Source organism: Toxotes jaculatrix, chromosome 9 (genome assembly GCF_017976425.1).
Source record: "Toxotes jaculatrix isolate fToxJac2 chromosome 9, fToxJac2.pri, whole genome shotgun sequence".
Lineage (NCBI taxonomy): Eukaryota > Metazoa > Chordata > Actinopteri > Toxotidae > Toxotes > Toxotes jaculatrix.
This window is the reverse complement of record NC_054402.1, coordinates 23628015-23648624: the sequence shown is the minus strand read 5'-3', so window position 1 is coordinate 23648624 and position 20610 is coordinate 23628015. Positions and strand designations below refer to the sequence as shown.

Below are 20610 nucleotides of genomic sequence, written 5' to 3'. Positions count from 1 at the left end.
GTTTGTCCTAAACGATTCCACTTTGTGTGTGTTTGTGTTCCTGAGCCTCACATGCTTGTGTATGCTATTTGTGGGTGATAATTGGCATTGACCCTCATGTCCAGTGTGTATTACAAGTATTGTTTTCATTTGTGAGCTGGAAAAATTAAACTTCTGATCTCAGTTTTTCTAGTTTATGGACCAGACCCTGGATCAGCCCTTTTTGCTGGGCTCACTCAGTTCTCTGCCAAACCCAGTATTGCTTAGTTTATTGTAATGCTAGGTTCTTCACAGTGAATAATTTGCAGCCAATAGGACACAAGCATGGAAACTTACCATGTTGTTCACGCTGAAAAGTGTGAAGTTGCAGGTTTTATATGATTAGAGGAGGTGGTTAACAATGCAAAATGTGTGAGGCTATTGTATAGAATTATTATGTGCAGCTACTGATATGGAATACGTAACCACTGAAAGTAGGCTATGGAGATTTATCTAACGAGCGTTAAACATACATAATTGGCACAGTTGTTAGCTACAACCTCACTACTGGTCCTAACAAACAAACTGGCTCTAACCTTTCATGTGTCTGTCTGCAGTCTGAAGGCGGTGCTGTCAGCCCCTCTATCGAGCGGGGCGTTGGATCTGTCTGGTATCCCTTTGACAGCTCGGGACATGGAGCGTCTATGTGCACACCTACAGCGTCATGCGTCCTCAGTGGTCAGCTTGGAGCTGGGCTTCACCGAGCTGACGGATGAGGCTTTCCTCCTGCTCCTGCCCACGCTGGCCGCCCTGCCGCACCTGGAGACTCTGGCACTGAATGGAAACAGGCTGACCAGAGCTATCCTGAAGGATCTGACTGATGCCCTGAAGGTCAGAAAGTCACTGGAATTATATTTTCATTAAGTCTTAATGTCACGTTTATCAATCAATGTTTTTATAGTACAGAACATCAAAGGTAGAAGTAAAATTAATGTCACTATATTCCCTTCTCAACTAAATAATTCTAGGTACTAAGGGGCCACGGCAGATAAAGTGGAAATGGATGTAAAAAAAGGCACAGTACAGAGGTGCCATGCAGTCTTTACTTGCCCAGAGGTTCAGTACTGCAGACCCCACCCCCATTACTGGTTCCCTAGGACAGTTCATACAGTGGTAATGCCCCTAAAAGTATTAGGTTTTAAAAACATTTCTTTCTGTGTTGCCACCAGATGGTAGTACCAAACAAGAGCTAGGAAAGAGTTAAAGAAAATCTACAAATAATAAGTTAAACTATTGAGACCATCCTTGGTCCTTGTAGACCTCGTAGACTTGTGTAGAGGTGGCAGGAAGAGAGGGGAGAGAGACAGGGGGAAGACATGCAGAGTCCTGTTAGACTTGACTTCAGGACATTGTGGTTTGTGGTCAATGACTTTAACCCTTATGCCACATTGGCTTTCAACTTGCTTAAAGAAGCTGTGGATTTTCTCATTGCTTTCATGCAGTCTGAACTGTCTTTAAACCAGCCTCTAGCAGCCATTAGAACAAATGTCTGAAACCTTCCGCTATGTTTGCTACTGGCTGGAAGAAACACTGAGGATTTTAGCTCCGTTTGTTGTGGATGAAGGAACCTCTTACCATTGCAAGTGATAGATGTGGACAGGCCTCTGTCTGACAGTGTTCTCATTAGTTTACTTAAAATAGGTTGATGGTGATGATAATTTTAAGACAGTGTGTTGATATTTTGTACCCTAGGATCCAGGCAGTTTCCCTAGCGTGACATGGATTGACCTGGGAAACAATGTGGACATCTTCTCCCTGCCACAGCCCTTCCTGGTCAGCCTGAGGAAACGTTGCCCGAAGCAGGGCAACCTTCCCACCATCCTGGAGTTCGGAGAGAGTCAGGCCAGCGATCCCCCTGAGAGGCTGAGGGGGCTCGGGGAAGAGGAGGAGACAGACGACACAAACCGGACTGAGAGCATGGGCGAGCTCCGGTCTGAGGTGGAGGAGGAGCTGGACGGAGAGATGGAGATAGAGGAGATGATGGAGGAGCTGCTGGACTTTGACAGGGAGGTGCAGGGAAAGGAGGACGAGGAGGAGAGCATGTGGACCGTGGAGGAGCAGAGGAAAGGGGGGAGGAGAAGGGGCAGGAGAGAGGGGGAGGGGGGCGGGGAGAAGGAGGCCAAGAGGAAAGAGCAGCAGCCAGGGAGGAGGGCAGTGATGGCGGAGGATGAGGACGACACGCACAGCCGCTCCTCCCGCCTGTCCTTCTCCAGCCAGTCACAACACTCCTCTGGAGCCATTGAGCCAATGAGAGTGGAGGAGGATGACTTGAGTGACCAATCAGACCACTTGACCTGACTGCTGCTCCGTTCCGCTCTGCTTATATTTCCCCTCCTGTATCAAGTCCTGTGCGGAGGGACGCAGCAGCAGCAGCAGACTCCTGCAGAGGCGAACTGAGCGTGCTCAAAGTCAAAGAGGCTGCAGTGGTGGAAGGATGTAATCCATATGAACATGCCACTCGATACTCCCTCCACTGATCTGATTTGTGACCAGCCACCGCAGCGTTCAGATACTGGCAGAGGGGACAGCTGAACCCAGGTGACTCTTGGTGACTGTACCATGAGAAGACAATCCCCAACAGGACGTCCGTTTTATCGTAACCGTCTGTTGTTTCAAGTACAAATAGACTAAGGATGCTAATACATAGAATAGACTGATTAATTATATCATGTGAGACGTTTCTGTATAGATTGTTAGCCTTTATTCAGGTCCTTCTTCCTGGTAACCCTGGTGTTACCTACATGTGCCTGTAACACATCCCATTACTGGTTAAAAGTGTGTGAGACATAAAAAGAGACCAGAAAATATAGAAACACAGATTCATACAAAGTAGTTGGGGGCCCTTAAACCTTTTGAAACAATGTTTTTGCCAAAAAAAGTGGGAATGTATAAAATATCTCCCTCCCACGCACGCTGATGTCTTGCCAGATGGATGAGAAGATAGACAGGAATCAAAAGTCAAGCCAACAGATTTGTGGAAATCAGTTGCTACTCAAGAAACGAACAGATGCACAGTTCTTTAGCGGAAGAGAAGTGCACTGAAGATGAAATTAGTCGTCTGAAACCAAAAGAAGCGAATCACTGATAAAGAAATTGACACAGTAAAGGCCTTGAGTGAAGACACTATGAAGTGCCCCGTTTTGGATGGAAAGGGCTCAGTGGTCTCACTGCCATGTGTCCCAAATTCCCTGGGGTGTCAAGTTGAAATATTTAGTAGCCTTTATCTCATAATCCAGGTCATGTGTCACTCCACAGTACTGTACACTAGCGTGCATCACATGCTTACAGTGCTGTGTTTATATATAAGCCGCAGATATCCTTATGCAGTATGTAGCTCACACCCAGCTAGTGCTTTCCCTCCACGTGTCACTTATAGTCCGTGCAAAGCTTTAAGAGACAAACTGTATTTTTGGATGTACAGTATATATATATATAAATATATATTGTTTTTATCTGTCCTGGGGCGGTTGTTTAGATCGTGGATCAGCTATTTAAAGAGAAACATCACTCGATTCAAGGATTTATATTTGTTATTTTTGTGGTCTGGGATAGGCAAAGTAACGTGTGTACACGAGTAATGCTTCAAACCTGAGAGATAGCTGAAGTAGACTCTTAATTTCTTATAATATCAAAGACACTGACTGGAAAGGTTTCATTGATATGGACGGGAGGATTTTGTTGAGGCAGAGAATATTAACTCCTGTAGAAGAAATCCTAAAGCAGTTGAAAATAAATAAATGCAAATATATACTTTTCCCTAGACAGCTGTCCCACGCACTAATACATTCACCTTTGGAGCCGTTAACGTGTGTGGCATTAAAAATTAAGGCCTTTTGTGATGTGCGGAGGCCTTGCAGTTACATCACAAATTTCCCAGCAGCCACAGCTGACTCCTTAATGGAGGTCCCTCGGATCACTGGCTATATGGACTAATCCCTGACTGCAGAGAGTGTATGAAATAACAGAAACATTGAGCAGTATAAGTCAGTGGAATACAAAAATGCCAAAACCAAGGAATTCACAACACCTCGCTGGGGGAATATCATCACAAAGCAGAGCTACTGTAGTTTTTGATTATATGTACAGATGTTCATATATGTTTTAAAGGGGTACTCCACTGATTTTGCAAATGAAGCACAGTGTTGCAAGAAGTACTACTCATAACCATGATCATGACTGCAACGCCAGAGTCAAGCATGTTCACAGACTTCTATGCATACTTTGTATGCATCTGGGGAATTAAGAAGTATCCACTAAGAGGGGAAGAAAACTGAACATTTTCCTTGTGAATATGTGCTTTTTCACAGTGTAAACAGAAACCATGGCAACTCTCGAGGAGGTTACCACATTGAGATCATAGCAGAGGAATCAAGGAATCCATCACACGTGTAGTTAGAAGATAGTGTGTCAGTGGCCTTAGAGAGAGAAATACACAGTATTTGTTTAAATATGGGATCAATGACCAATGTTTTCAGACTCAACCATGACATTTAAATTATTCCACTCAGTTGTTCATATGAAAAGGGAGAGAAATAGTTAAGTAAAGAATGAAAATAGACCCCCACCTCTCAGTTCCAGCGTTGGGAAGGTGTGAAGAGAGGTGGTGCACGAAGCTGTTTGACTGTCTGACAAGAAGTTTTGACAGAGTATACTGACACCTTATAAGTCAGGACATCTCAGCCTCTGCTGCTTTGATTTTCATCATCCTTTTTTTCTATCTCTTTTTACTAACCAACTAACTAACTAACTAACCAACTAACTAAATGTGTGTGTGTGTGTGTGTGTGTGTGTGTGTGTGTGTGTGTGTGTGTGTGTGTGTGTGTGTGTGTGTGTGTGTGTGTGTGTGTGTGTGTGTGTGTGCTAAATCAGTGGAGTACCCCTTTAAAATATTGTAGTTGCTTATTGATGCAAAATTATAACAAGCCATTACAAGCGTTACCTGTCTATCAGCAGCATATACATTACCTCTAAACAGATTTGCATGAGGCTTTGTGGAAAGGTCAGCAGGTGAATATGATGAGAAAACAACATGTAGAAGTAGAATATCTTGACAACTGGCATGTATAAGGCATTTACAAGTCATTTATAATATAGCCTGTGATTTACAGTGAAATTTCACTGTATGAATCAGGTATGAATAAAATACTTACTGGGTCCTACTTGTAGTTAAATGTAGGTTCAGTGGGGGGAAAAATGGCAGTTGGGAACAAGGGAATAACACCTGGGCATTGTGTATGCTTGTATGCGTATCTGTTATGTTAAGTGCTGCAGTGATGGATGAATATGCCTGCATTTCTTGGCTTGTCCTTATTTCAAAACATACAGTGAAGTGGAGGACATGATAAATACATCTCTCGAGTGTGGCTGTAGCTTGCCTACTTACGGCTCACCTGTAAAATTTGACCCTCTTTCTATTTATTTTCTAAGATAATATTTATTAATGCTTGTTAATAAGTGAAAGACCCAGGTGCAGGGGCCGTAAGATAATGTGTGGCCTTTTTACTCAAGGTTGTTCAAACAGTTGTTCCCTGTATGTTCCCAATATTTACCAAAATGTTATGTATAATTAATTTCTACTTTCCCCTAAAATTCCCAGTAATCCCAATAGTCTTATTTTCTTCCATGATACCCACATTTAAACACCAATTGGAACCAGTAAGTATTTCACTGGTACCTGATTAGGACTAAATTACAGACTGTATTTACAGACTGTAATTACAGACTGTATTATCAAAGTGTTACCAAAATAATCTCTGCAACCTTGGTGTGTTGTGTAAAAAATAACAATCTGAATGAAGAATTTCAAGAAAAGGGCCTGATCAGTATAAATCACTTGGTAGGAGTTAATTTAATTTCATCTAAAAAGCTGACTTACAGGTAAGGTTTGGCACTCTTAGAATAATGGATACTATTAATACTGAGCAAAACGGCAAAAAAGGCAAGCAACTAATCCAAAGTAATTTTATTGCATTCTAAATAAGTATGCACAGACTATTTTGGAAAACAACTCTGCATAAATAAATCAACCTCGACTGTATAATAGATTTTAAAATATTTATACAAAAATATTCCTTTAAGCCTTTAAGTCTTTTAACCTGCCGTGTATAGTATCTGTTTTTCAGTGAAAGTATTGTCACAACTTACTTTGCTGATGCGATCAGAGGCAACAACACTACACTATGCGGGTCACATACACATCACCTGAAAGCTTTCCATACAGCAAACAGCTCCCTTGTGCCTCATGGACAGCAGGCTGCAGAAATTCAGTGGTTTTGCACTTGAAAGTCATTATGAAAAGAAACATCCCTTTAATCTGCCTTTAAAATAAGCTACTACTGCATTGCCCCTGCAAAAATCATGTCGTTTTTCAAACAGGTTGTTACAATGAACCCTTTAAAGAGAAGCCGACAGGTGTCGCTGTACGGTAGTGTGCATCAGAGCTGAGTGCACCATCACTGGCAGCATCATCACATACACAATTAATGTGAAACAGAGGAAGACTGTCCATGAAAACCAGTGATTATCAGCATTTGAAACCATCATGTGGAAGGACATTGAATCCTGATCAGTTTGTAGTGAGTTCAGATTGCGATGTAAACATTTGTATACCATCTACCATTGGTCTGTGTGGATCACCAGGTTTGTAGACAGCATACAGTGAGAGGTTTGGACCCTGTTCTCAGGAGATCTGAGCTCCTGCATGTGATTCCAACACCTATAACTCTTGTGGAAGCTTATAGACTCTATCCTCAGGTTCACTGTGGTTTTCTGCTGGCTGCTGTAACAGGACTTCTTCAGACTGCAGAGAGAGAGAAAGTTGGGCAGTGGAGATCAGAGGTATGTGTACATGTTTGTAATGTGATGAAGCCATGCACACGTCTGCTTTTAAGTTAAGGTCACTGCAAATCAAAGCAAAGAGATCACAACTGGAATTAGGCTGATGTATTAACATAGATGTGCGCTTTTAATTTGAAACCTTTGATCTGTCACTCAGTGTCATCCGCCTTTGATATGAAGGATTCATTGCAGTTTGATCTTAACCTGATTGTCCTTTGGAAAAATATTAACCTGAAAACGAACTGGAGTTTGAAATGATTCCACAGAGGTAGGAGTGAACATAGTTTTGTAAAATCATTCCCACAATTTAATAAACTAATTTTAGAGATAAAATACTTTCAACAGTTGTTCTTACTGACAAGAATAAAGCTTGCAACACCCAACAACTTGTAATACGTTTTGAATTTATTATCCATGAAATGCTTGATTATAAAGACACAAAGATTTTGCAAACGGGCTTCAGCCCTTCTGTAGGTCTGTTGGTATCTAATGAGAATATTGACCAAAAACTCACATATCAATTTTATTTCATCCACTGCAGTTCTGCATTAATAGCTTACCCAGATTGTCGCCACATGTCTATTGTTTGGTGATTTTCTCTGTATGACTCTCTCTGCTCGTCACCACAGGCAGAATGACTAGTCCTTTCACATGTTACAGTGAGACATGAGATGATTGTGGTGTTCACCTTGGACTCACGGAGCAGGATGGGGCTATGAATGCTTTAGGTGACAAGAGGATGTGAAGATGCTGTGTGTGTCTCGCTCGCAAACTCTGCTGATATTATTGTGAGATGTAAAAAGAATCATGGTAATGTGAATCTGAAGGCATGAGTGTCTGTAGCCTTGGATCTTTTTTTTTTTATCTTTGTTCTCTATGTATTTCTCTATCTTCAGTATACCTCTGAATTATTCTCTGCACAGTATCTTCATCTGTCACTCCCCTTTTCCTAAAGCCCCCGTTGATCTTTTATTTTCATGCCACTTTATTGAGATGATACAACAAAATGAATGCTCTGTGGACTCATATACCAGTGAAACTGTAAAACTTGACATTTTCCTTTATGCCATAGATCTTACCAATAAATTCTGTGATATGAAAACATATCCTGCCTTGTTCTACTTTGGTGTTTGAATGTGATGACTGCTCCAGATCTGTTATCCACGAACGTTTGGGTTGTAGGTGTCAGCTACATCCAGTGTGGGGGCCCAGAGTGCAGCACAAACTATATAGACCTCAGTGTGGAGGAGCATCCACCAACACTACACCTACCACCACGCTGTAGTAGTATGAATTACTTAAAAACAGCTATCTCTGCTTTTTGAATATCTACTTGTATTTATTCCTACATATGACGCCATTTAAAAATTGCTGCCTTTAAAAAAAAAAAAAAGCTATCAGTTTATTTTGTTCTTTAACTCAGTGTAAAAGTCCTATATACCATTCTTTCAGATGGTTCAGTAATAGGTATTATTATTGCAATGAAGCTTTCCCATAGTTTATCTTGGCTGCCTGTTTATCAGTGATTCACTTAAACCCATTACCCTGAAGAACCACAGACTTCCTGACCCAATATTAAGGAATGTTGCACTGATTCAGACTTCCAGACAACACTCAGAACTCTCTCCATATATAGACTTGGTCAACATATATATGGGTTTGTCAAGAACCACCATAATGTGCCACAGGAAACAGAGTGGTATCAATCATTGATTAGGCATGGTGTATAGGTAACAAATAGCTTTTGTAATGGTTAATAAATGATTTACAAATGCTTTATGGAGACGCTCCAAATCATTAATAAGAACGACTTTGAGTCTCCAGGCTGTGATAAATCTCTCCTGCTGGTGAGTCATTAATAGTTATTAGCAATTAATAGCAATTAAAACAAATGTGAAAAGCCAATGATAATTACCAATATCATTTACAGTATGTGATATTGTTAAGTTAATTGTGGTGCTAACTTTGGGGTGATTAGCCTAGTTCAGCATAAAGACTGGAAGCAGGGGAAACAGCACATAACTCTCCATAAATCTGTCATGTTTACATTTGTGTTTGAGATTTAACAAACTGGGTACAGTGTGTTTATTAATGAACTTCAAAGATGTTGACCTTGGACAGTGCCAGGCTAGATGGTATCAGTATTAATACTAAGCTCTAATGCCACACTTAACATAGAGACACGAAACCGGTATCTAGCTTTTCATCAAATTCTTGGAAGGAAAGCACAGAAATCACATTTCCCAAGCTCTTATTGATATATTTCTTCAACAAGTAAGTGAATGCCCTGTACATGCCCTGCTGCTCTTTTCCAGAAGATCAGTGTCAAACAATTGCATTGGTCTTTATGATGAGTTTAAAAGCAAAAATAAAAGCAAGACTAAGCAAGTGTGATGGGAGAGGAGGATCAGCAGCCCCCACAACCAGGAAACTGTGCCAGTTAACAGCTTAAAGCACATTTATAAAGCATTAAATGATTTATTAACATTAAGGCGCTAGTTACATGCAAATCCTCTATGAAGGGATAAAGTAACCAGAGCACTAATGTGTTACCACAGAATGTTGATAGTTTTAGTTCAGTGAAGTGGACCCTTGGTTTCTGTCCAGAGTAACTTCTGTATTTTTCACATTTCAAAAAAAAAAGTTCTTTCTTTATTTCTTTATATAGTTTGAAGTGTTTAAGGATTTTTAATAGTCTTTGGTTGACATCTAGTGGCCAATTTTACAAAGTGCAACCAACCCGGTATTTACTAGGTTAAATGTGCTTGAAATATTTTTTGAGAGTTTCACAATGCTTGTGGGATCAAAACCTGAAGTGTATGAAGTATAATTACAGCTTTGTCGCTAATCTGGCGCAACAGTGAGGCAAGCTTTAGATTTCACAACAAGCCACCAACGTGAAGGACTGGATCGTCAAGTCAAACAGAGTTAGTCTGAACCGGAAAAGCACTCTACTGAGTTTATCTCCAAAATAAAAGCTCGCAAATTTGTTATTTTGCGAAAAGAAAATATACACCGGTTTGTTGAATGGTAAACGACACTAACTTAATATTAAAATGTTTTTCAACTGTTATTTTCTATATTTAGACTTGATCTGATAAGTATAAGCTTGTATGATTAGTACTATTATGTTGTGTCTCTCGGAGCGGAAGTTTAGTCTTACTGTTTTGCAGCTTAACATTTGTGCGTTTGGTGCACATAATTACTACGTCACATCCGGTGAGAGGGGTCTTTTTTTGTTTTCCCGTATCCGCCATTTCAGTTTTTGAAGTTAGTTGTCATCGGTCGCTGTATTATAGCTGCAATTCTGCTGCTAAGTCGCCTTGTATGATTGATAGAGCTGAGTTCTGGGCACAAACCAAATAAGGGCCCTTTTTTATATTGTGGTTGAGTTTCTGTATCGGCGAATTGATGTCCAGACGGCCAGCTGCGGATGTCGCCTGTTTACTAAACGTGCTCTAGGCGCTAAAGTTTTTGTATGAGTTGAAGGCTTTGCCTGTGGATAACGGGAGGGAGAGCAGGGAAGGCCCGGTGAAGCCTCGGCTTTGGAGTGGTTATCATGGCCGGAAATTTTGACGCGGAGGACCGTGGCAGTTGGTACTGGGGTCGGTTGAGCAGGCAGGAGGCTGTGTCTCTGTTGCAGGGGCAGAGGCACGGCGTGTTTCTTGTCCGGGACTCCATCACCAGCCCCGGCGACTACGTGCTCTCGGTATCGGAGAACTCCAAAGTCTCACATTACATAATTAACAGCATCAGTAACAACCGACAATCCGGTCCAGGTAAGAGACCAGTGGGGTTTGGAGGGGCTCGGTGTATGGAGATGCTGATGTGACCATTCTTGCATGACTTGCACCAAAGACGATGCGCAGTAGTCCCTTTTTCTACTCTCCTGTGTGGAGACTACAGCAGGCCAGACACACTGAAACACGTGCCAGTTTAACGTTGGCTGCTTACAGGGCAAACATACCTCTGATCATGAATCCTCAGACAGTCAACACACTAGATATTACACAACGTGTTGGTGTCAGTAAATCGCAGAGATGCACGTTTCTGTCACTAAAAGACGCTGTGGTGGGCGGTGTGAGTTTTCAAAGAGCAGATTGAATGAATGTGAGTTCTGGACTGATGCAGCATTAAAATGAGTCTGATTTACCAGCTGACCCTGGCAGAGTTGAAAATGTGAAAAAGTCTGTCATATTGACGTTGTCTCGTGCCTTTGATGTGTTTTTTTTTCTCTCTTGTTCGGGAAATGCAACAGAATATTTGTTTCCTCATGCTTTTTCAGACATTCAAAGACCTTTAATTGGAAGGAACAAAATGAACATGTCAGGGGAAAGAAATGCAGAATAAGGAAATAAAAATCCTTCCTTGTCATTCTGGAAATCACCACCATCACGCCTAGTTACAGAAATACAGAAGCTTCAGATCTGCCAGATTTGAACATGCCAGCGCAGACAGATTGTTTAGAAAAGAAATGCCATTCATTTGTCTCTCTGACTCCTCTTCCATTCTGCCGTATTTTCACCAGGTTTGGTCCATCCCAGGTTCCGCATCGGTGACCAGGAGTTCGACGCTCTCCCTGCTTTGCTAGAATTCTATAAAATCCACTACTTGGACACCACCACCTTGATAGAGCCTATCAACAAGTCGATACATACCTCCTTCGTCAGCGGAGGCCCCCCGCCGCGTCTGGAGGACGAGTATGTCCGAGCACTTTTCGATTTCCCTGGTAACGACGAGGAGGATCTCCCGTTTAGGAAGGGTGATATTCTCCGAGTTCTTGAGAAGCCAGAGGAGCAGTGGTGGAACGCCCAGAACTCTGAAGGCCGGGCAGGGATGATCCCAGTGCCGTACGTGGAGAAGTACCGACCGGCATCTCCAAGTTCGGTGGCGGGGCCTGGTGTGTCTGGGGGACCGCCGGGAGGAATGGGGATGCTAGGGAACTCTGATGGCTCTGCAGCTCAGTCTGGCCCTCCGCTTCTGGGAGACCCCAGCCAGTATGCCCAGCCCACCCCACTCCCAAATCTCCAGAATGGACCTGTCTATGCCAGGGCCATACAGAAGAGGGTGCCCAACGCCTACGACAAGACTGCCCTGGCCTTAGAGGTAAATATGGACATGTGTGGTGTTTTTCCTTCACTGCGTGCATCCTCTTAATATGTGCTAGAGGAAAGGAGACATTTAGTACAGGCCATCCATGTATGCTTATCAAATCTGACTTCACATTCTTTGGCTTTCTTTCCTGTTGTGCCTTTACTTCCTTTTCGATATTTTTGAGCAGGAATCAAGGTCAGTAGGTGCTCAGTCGGCTCTGTATGTAGTTTTCCACATAATCTGGTCATTTAATATCTCCTTTATAAAGATCAATCCAGTGACAGTAGTGTTTGACCTGTGCAAAGTCTGCCCATAATAGTTATTAACTCCCTGGCTTCTGAGTTCAGGCAGCTTAATCTTTTTCCCAGATTTTAACCTCACAGTGAAAAAGATGAGAGGATGAGAGGGTACCCAGATATTTAAAAAAAAACTGCCATTAAGCTCTGCTCCCTGCTCACGGTAGCTGCGCTGTTACACTCTCCGGAAGCAAAAGCAAGGCTCCCACGGAGCAGGTCGTTGGGGGAAGGAAATAGTTTGTGTTTGGGAACAGGACCATTTCCTTTAGTCTCTGTGAAGCCAGGAGTCCAGCTGAGCCAGGAGTGGGACTAGGAGACAGGCCAATTGGAGCATGCTCTTGTCTCTTCTACCCTGCTGGACAGTACTGCTAAAGACACCAATACAGATCCCACCATTGACTTTTTTTTTTTTTAATCTGCGCCATCCTTTTCTTTTTGTGGAGTCAAACCAGCAGTTTGCTGCTGTGTGAGGTTTGCTTAGTTACGTATGACTGGTAGATCCTTTGTATCAGTTGGTTTCTACCACTCCCACCTGCAGGAGACAATTCTGGCTTTGACCTCTGTGAGGCTGCTTGTTTTCTCCACCCTAGTTGGCCAGTAGTGACTCAGCAAGGTGGTACTGGACAGTTAATAATTAACTCCAGTTTCCTTGTGTCGTCTTCAGAAAACCCAGCGATTGTGAAGATCTCCTTTTCTCTAGCAACTAAAACTAACTTTCAGTCGTGCTGTGGTAGAGCTAACAGGTCATAATAACTTTGGACTTAAACTCTAATTCCAATCTGTGAAGTTTGAAGTCCATGCATATAGTTCAAGATAAAGGCAGAGAAAATAAGAATAACAGACATTCAGTATCCCTGGAATAAAGCAGGGCTGTAATACAATTTGAAGGTTACATCTTCAGTTTTCTGTCCAACTAATAGACCAAAAGCAAAGTTCAAAGTTCAGTTTACTATGATATAAAACAGAAAACCACATCAAATCCTCATAATTTAACACCTGGAACTAGGTAATAGTTGGTTGGTTGAAAAATAGTTGTCAGATTAATTCTAATTCTATTGATTAGCAACAAATCTTAAAGCCTCAGTGTGAATTTATTTTAGAAACTGTGCCAAAGAGATGTTGGATCAGCTGTGTGGTAATTTTGAGTCCATAGCTTGTGGTGATGCTTTACTTGATTGGATGATGGTGTTTGCGATATTTTGTGCCCCCCCTCACCCCACATGCTGTTTATAGGGAGCCAAAGCAGCAGAAACACCCGCTGGTATTTTGAGATGCTGTCTATCAATGAACAGCTGTCATCAGTGTGTGTCAAACTGCTGTGGCTTGTTACATAATGATGACAGGGTCTGCATACTTTTCATTTCGTAGACATGACAACAGCACCTCTGTTTAACAAAAAAAAAAACAAAACAGAATGGAATGAACCAAATGAAGTGCTCAGGGATGTCCTGAGCCAATCCTAAGGACCAACATGGGGGGCAACAAGACTCAAGGTGCGTTGGCATCTGCAGCGTAAAGCCTCATCCATAACTAATCCTTAGCTCATCGTACTGCAGGTCCACCTTCTGTTAAACAAAATAAAGAACTACCAAATGTTTCTCTGTTAAAATACTGGAACTGTTCCTAACGCAACTGTGTTGTGAATGACAGGAGCCAACAGTTCTAATTAATGGACTCCACAAGCAACAGCGAGGCATGCAGGCAGAGTCATGTTGAGTGAATACTGTCCTGCTGCATTTGTGTCAGTGTCTAGATCACATGTGATGAGAGATGAAACGATTATTAAAAGAGTTGATTATTTTTCAGGAAAAGAATACCAAACAGGTTTCAGGTTCTCACCTGCTGTTCTTTTACCTGTGTAATAGTAAACTAAATATCTTTGGGTTTTGATCTGTTGGTTGAACATTAGAGTTAAGACACGTTGCACAACTGTTTTCCAGTTCACAGAGATTTACTCATCTCAGTGTTTCTGGCTGTCTTGCGTTTGTTGTTTGCAGTTTGCTTGTATATAGTCCATTGATCGGTCTTTTGATTAGTAGACTACCATATAGAGAAGCAAACAGGGCAACACTACGTTCTTCGTCTTTTCAAAATACAACATAGAGTTCAAGTGGATTCAGAAATTTACCAGAGAAACACAACTACAGAACATACAATATTACAACCATATTTTCAGATGCAGTCTTTGAAGCTTTTACCTACCAGTGGTTTAAGGTGAATCTCCATTTTAAATGGGAAGCAGCTAATTCCACTCCATCTCTTTAAAGTTATGGTCAAAGTCAGTCTACAGTTGACCCTAACTTGCTGTTTGTCCTTGAAAAACTCCTGTTCTTTGAGAACGAATACCATCCAGAAGAGTCTACAAAGTGAGAAAGTGTTGGTCAGACAAAACATGCACTTTGAAGGTGACATCTTTCACAGTTTTCTCACATTTTATAGAACAAACAAATGTTTGAAAAGAACCAGCAGATTAGTCAGCGCTGAAAATAATTGTTTGTTGCAGCACTACACACGATACAAAACACTTTAGGATACTATACGGTACTAAATACTGGAAAACAGGAAACCACAGGAGGAAATGCAGAGCTGTTCGGCTGTCAAACGTATCTTGGTTGTTTTGCTTATTTTATTTTAGGTGCACACGGTGCAGATGCATGAGGTGAGGGTACTCATGAGTTGCTGCCAGTTGCACAATTAACAGAAGGAAGATTGTCAGAACTAGTAACAGGTTATCAGAGTGATAATATTAAGAGCTGGGAGAGCGTCAGACTCTGAGCTTTGAGCGTGCCCACAAAGCTTCATTCAGTCATCACTCACATAGATTTGACCTTTGGAACTGAACGTTAGTCCTTGTTTGCTCAGGTTCAGTGACACAGGAACAGCCACTCCTCTCCCTGCGCAGGTCGACTGGAATCATACATGCTTCCTCCTCACTGTGGGACTGCAACTAAGGATTATTTTCACATCATCAACTAATCTGTTCTGAATATTTTTTTTCCATAAATTGTTTAGTCTGTAAAATCTCAGAAAATGCGTAGCACCATGACAGCTTCACGTTTCCTCATTACCTCTGGTGAACAGTCCACAACTCAAAGACGTTCCATTTTAGCGCTCCAGCAGTTAGTCGTTTACTGGTTTAGTGGTTCAACTGAAAATGAAACTGAAAAATGTTTTCAAGAATAATTGCCAAATATTCTCTGGTTTCAGCATCTGAAATGAGGGGATTTGCTTTTCTTTGTCATATATACCATTAAACAGATGCAAACTGAAGACATGAACATGGCAGTGAGAAATTGTTAATGGCATTTTTTCCACTCTTTTTTTTCTGTAGACTAATCAGGAAAATTGAATCGATAATGAAAATAATCGTTAGTTGCAGCTAACATCCATTTGCAGTAATATAAAGCAGACAAAAGCAGCAAATCCTCACATTTGTGGGACAGGAACAGTTGAGGTCTTGGCATTTTGACGTGCTAAATAACTAAATTGAGTAATTACTGATTACTTTTCTGTCAGTGGATTAATCGATGAATTCTTTCATCTCTACCTGACAACAGTGGATTTGAGGGAACAGTGGATTATCTATGTGTTAATTCTTTTTACCTGTGCTGTGTATTTCTTTACTCTCACACCATTCCTTTCCCCTCTCCTTCTCCAGGTGGGCGATATGGTGAAGGTGACCAAAATTAACGTGAACGGCCAGTGGGAAGGGGAATGTAAAGGCAAACGTGGGCACTTTCCCTTCACACACGTCAAACTGCTGGACCAGCACAATGCCGAGGACGAACTCAGCTGAGAGCGGACAGCTGGGCCGCGACCTGGACACTAGTATTAGACCCTTCCTCATCCCTTCTCCCTCCTTTCCATCCTATTCCACACACTCACCTGCTCTCTCCTCCCTCACATCTGCTCCATCTTTTACCTGCAACCAAGTACATTTTCAGAGAATCACTGAGAACAAACCAGACAGACACTTGTTGGACCCTTGTAATGCACACCCTACATTTCCACCCCTCTGAATAATCATGCCTGCCGTCCTCCACTACCTGCTCTGACTGTCTGACTGGGTCATACACTCTACAGTGGAAACAGAAGATATACCGAGTCTCCTGTTCTGCGGAAATGGCAACACCCTTTAGATCCTCCCCTCATCATCTTCCTGTCGTGGACACCTTATCAACACTCACTCCTCAGGAGACTCCTCGCCACAGAATTCAGCCACTTCCTCTTCCTGTGTCGGAGCCAGCAGATAACTGCTCAGCACTGTATCGTTTTTCATCCTCATCCGTCACCATGTTTACGCCGCTGTAGGATCACTCGTGCTGCATTCATGTCAGATGAGAATACAATAACAAGCTGAAGGGTAACAATACATCTTTCATGTGTTTTGTCTTGTTTGAAGGAAAAGTTTGACAGTTTGGGAAATGTGCTTATTTACATTCTTGCTAAGAGAAGAGAAGATCAATAACACTCTCCCCTCAGTAAATATGAAGCTACCGCCTGCAGCCATTTAACTTAGCTGGAAGCGGGGGGGCGGGGGATTAGCTAACCTCACTCTGTGCGAAGGTAACAGAATCTTGGTAACCTGGGACCAGTTACCAGGCAACTAGCAGAAGTCACTCCACCCAGCCAAGAAAGAGCCCAGCACATATTCACCTGTAAAACATCAAATTATTGTCGTTGACACTTGCTGAAACTAGGCAGGGTGTGTTACCTGTGGACAGAGCCAGGCTTTCTGTTTCCACACACTTCCTGTCTCTACGCTAAGCTAAGCTAACTGCCGTACAAATAAGAGAGTGGTAACAATCTTCCCATTTAACTCTCAGAAAGAAAGCAAATAAAAATATTTCCTAAAATATCCACCTATTGCTTTAATTCTGATCTGCTTGCTTCACACTAACATGCATGCCTGTAGTGAGTGGTGAAATTCACCACAGCAAGTAAAGCTTGCAGTGTCGCCACACACAAGATACAGTTATTCTCTCAGACCTGCCACAGCCGTGTTATTTTTTTCTATATTTGCCTTTAATTTTTCCAGACGGGCATCTCCTTGGTGGCGATATCTTTATTCAGGAAATGAAAGAAATAGGGTTCCTGACAGATGCTGAAGGGATTTGTAGGAGCTTACAACATCTAACAGTTTTTCCTGACAACTGGACAGAACATTATTCTCTGACCTGTTACCAACCTACCTAAGTTGAGGCGAAGGGTATTTTCTAGTTTTAAAGTAGACATCTACTTTTGTTCTTATTGGACATGAATGCAGCTTTATTTTGAGTCAACCCAAGTCTGTGAGGGACAAGAGCAGCAAGACTGAAATGCCTGTGCATCTGTGTCATTTTAGCACTGGGCAGATTAACGGAGGACTGTCATGTCTCAGAAAGAACTGAAAAAGCTAGGTCAACTGGAGGTGTACAGTTCTCAAGGAGGGTCAAGAACCAGTCCGACATCCACCCCCGACACCAAATATCAAATGGAGGAAACAAAACTGAGTTGAGACCAGCATCTAGTAGCGACTTCATGTAGTCATAGCCGTAGAGCAGGCCCCAGCAGTGAACCTGAGAAACTTCTGTTGACGAGGTGGAAATAAAGACAACACTACAGTCAACCTCTACACACCTGCCACCTTGGCTCACCTCAGCCCCCATCCAACGATCACCTATGACCAAGTACCACCAAGTAGTCTTTTTTGTAAGAAAAAAAAGAACATATTGTTATGAAATGATGTACTATGTGATTATCATTACATGCTAAAATATTGTTTTTGTTATCTTCGTAGTTTTCTTCATAGCTGGGACTGTCTGGTTGGGTGGGTGGGGGGGGGGGACAGTTTCAATGTACACTTAATACTGCTGCATGTTGGGAGGAAGTGATGGGTTACTGGTGCAAAACGGGAGGGGGCGTATCTGTTTGCCCCCAGTTGTCACAATAACACATGTTCTAATTCTGCTTCTGATGTACATGAATGAAGTTGAACAGGGTGAATGTAGGCTGTCTACCATGTTAGTAATGTCTTCTCATATTAGTGCTCTCCATTCAGCTCACTGAATATACCTTAGCAAAACAGACTGCTCTGTGTTCAGATCTTGTCAAATGTGTCCAAGAAAAGAGAAAGTGGTGTTATTTGGTACCTACCCTTTGTTTTTAACCTATTAATAATCTTGCTGCCACCTTGCACTATTTTGTTCTTTTAGTCCTCGGGCTTATCGGCCTGCTTTCCTTTTGTGTTTCCTTACTTAGCCCTCTGCCCCTCTTTAATTTAAAGCCTTGTCCATTTGTGATGCACGCGCCAACATGGACCTTTTCTTTTACGGTTTTATCTCTACTTTCTGCCATTTCTGTATTGCCAAGAGGCCAGGCAAATTATGTTGTAGTACAGGCTTTTTTTTTTTTTTCTTTTTTTTTTTTGCGCTGAAGGGGTTGTTTTCTGTTGAGATTGAATCAATCTACTTGTTGACACCTGACAATCATCACCCACATTCATCATAAAGCAGACTGGTTTGGATTGAAGCGGACTGGATATATAGCTTAGACTTTTGCCAGAGTGAACCTGGTCCACTTTGAATTTGATCTGTGAGAACGTGCTGTCTCTTCCAAGTGCAGGGTTCCTCTCAGATGTCATTGTACAGTATTTCTGGCCAGAACACAATGCCACCTTTAGGTGGCACTGTGGCAACATTCAGAAAGATGGGATCCTTCCAGAAAGCATATTCTGCCAGTGCTTATGAGATTAAAGGAGATGAAATTTGATTTTTAACAGAATGCACTTAACTGCTTTTACACTGAGTTTGCATTGATCATATGTGCTCTTTTTTATGGTTTTCAATTATCCTTGATTGCTCCAACACATTAGTTTCCCTGACTTTATGGCTTTGCCTGAGAAGCTCTGTCCGTCTTTCACATTTTATTTTCACGTTGGCCATGTTCCAAATCCATGTTAAAAGATTTACTGTTTAACAATATTTGGCTGACTTCTTGGAAAAATCTGATCTAGGGAAGTAACATTTGAGTTTACTGCCAGTTTTTGACACAGTCCATTTTTATCTGTAGTTGCGATCAAATCAAGCTTCTTTGTCTCTCACACTGCACATGACAAGTGGTTAGCTACATAAATCATTATCTTATAAATTGTGTTGCCAATGAAACCACCAAGAAGTATTTTTTTAGTAGCCCTGCATGAAGTCATTCATTTCCTTTCATAAAAAGGAAGGGGTGTCAAAATGCCAGTGGAAATTGTGTTAATATCAAAATGTGCCATTTTATTATAACACTATATTCTTTCAAGACAATTGAAATTACCTTTTTATTTTCTGTAGCATGTAATGTGTTAATATACTAGTAAATAAAGTCAAACCCATGACAAATGGTTTGGTTAGTGCACTGGGTCTTTTGTATGCTCATGAAAAGTATGTGCTTCTGAGTCAGGAATCCCTCATTGGGCACTTCATAACAGTGGTTGCTGTTATGAAGTTAAAATATACAGTGAAAGAGTCAAACATGTATTTTAATTCTGATTCTGACCAAAAACCATTTTCATTCATGCTGCACGTGGCAGTTGCCTAGCTACAGAAAGCATTGCCATTCATACTAGCGTGAGATATTTTTAGTAACAGTTGAAGTTGGGTAACTGTAGTGTCAGCATACAGTAGGAATATGTCCAAATAAGTTGTAAAATGTGCATCAGCCTTCTAAAGCAAATTTGGATTTCCCTGTACATAGCTCTTAAAGAGCAGATGTTAAGAAAACTGCTATGCTAGCTCCAGTACTTTGTACTGACTGCTCTTCTGTTGCTACTGGCAGTGAAAATATATTTTATGTCAAGTTGCCATATAAAAATATGTATGTTTTCTCATTGCCCTTGCAAAAGGGTTGAGAACTGAGAAATCAACCTGTGAAACATACTCTAGCACCCTTTATAACAGAGGTGTATAGGATTTTGTTTGTGCCACTCGGAACAGTAAAGAATGACATTCAGAAACTTCAACAGCGATGTGTTTCCAGAAGCATTGTCCTGGTAGTCTGTGGAGGAAAGACACATTACTGTTGAGTTTTTCCAACTGTTATTTTTCAATAGTTTGAACATCACAGTCATGTGACTTTGCCTTGTACTTTGGGGGGCGTGGAGTGCAAGACAGGGTCACAGATTTGTACTGATGTTTTGCTCTAGAAGACAGAATTATTCTTTTTTTTTTTCTCTCTGGAAAAGACAGAACTGCTGCTGCTCTGGACAGGGATCAGGATCACCTGAGAGAGTGACATAATGTGTGCACGCACATATAAAAGCTCAATTAAATAGATTTAGTGTTAGTTACTCTTTAAACGAGCTTACAGAAATTCTGCTTACTGTTATCTCCTCACAAAAAAA

General features: G+C 41.6%; 2 protein-coding genes across 2 annotated transcripts in view; both read left to right on the top strand.

The window, feature by feature from the left end:
* The window catches only part of lrrc75a (leucine rich repeat containing 75A), a 43273-nt gene extending 40687 nt beyond the window's left edge, over window positions 1-2586 (top strand). The window contains exons 4-5 of the mRNA XM_041045738.1: window positions 576-849; window positions 1711-2586. Of these exons, the coding sequence (XP_040901672.1) occupies window positions 576-849; window positions 1711-2316 (880 nt within the window). The 3' untranslated portion in view covers window positions 2317-2586. The remainder of the gene's footprint in view (window positions 1-575; window positions 850-1710) is intronic.
* Window positions 2587-10111: 7525 nt separating this feature from the next.
* On the top strand, window positions 10112-19612 carry crk (v-crk avian sarcoma virus CT10 oncogene homolog). Its single transcript, XM_041046695.1, has 3 exons — window positions 10112-10634; window positions 11384-11961; window positions 15904-19612. Exons 1-3 carry the CDS (start codon window positions 10415-10417, stop codon window positions 16039-16041), a joined length of 936 nt encoding a protein of 311 aa, XP_040902629.1. The 5' UTR covers window positions 10112-10414; the 3' UTR covers window positions 16042-19612.
* The last annotated feature ends 998 nt before the right edge of the window (window positions 19613-20610 follow it).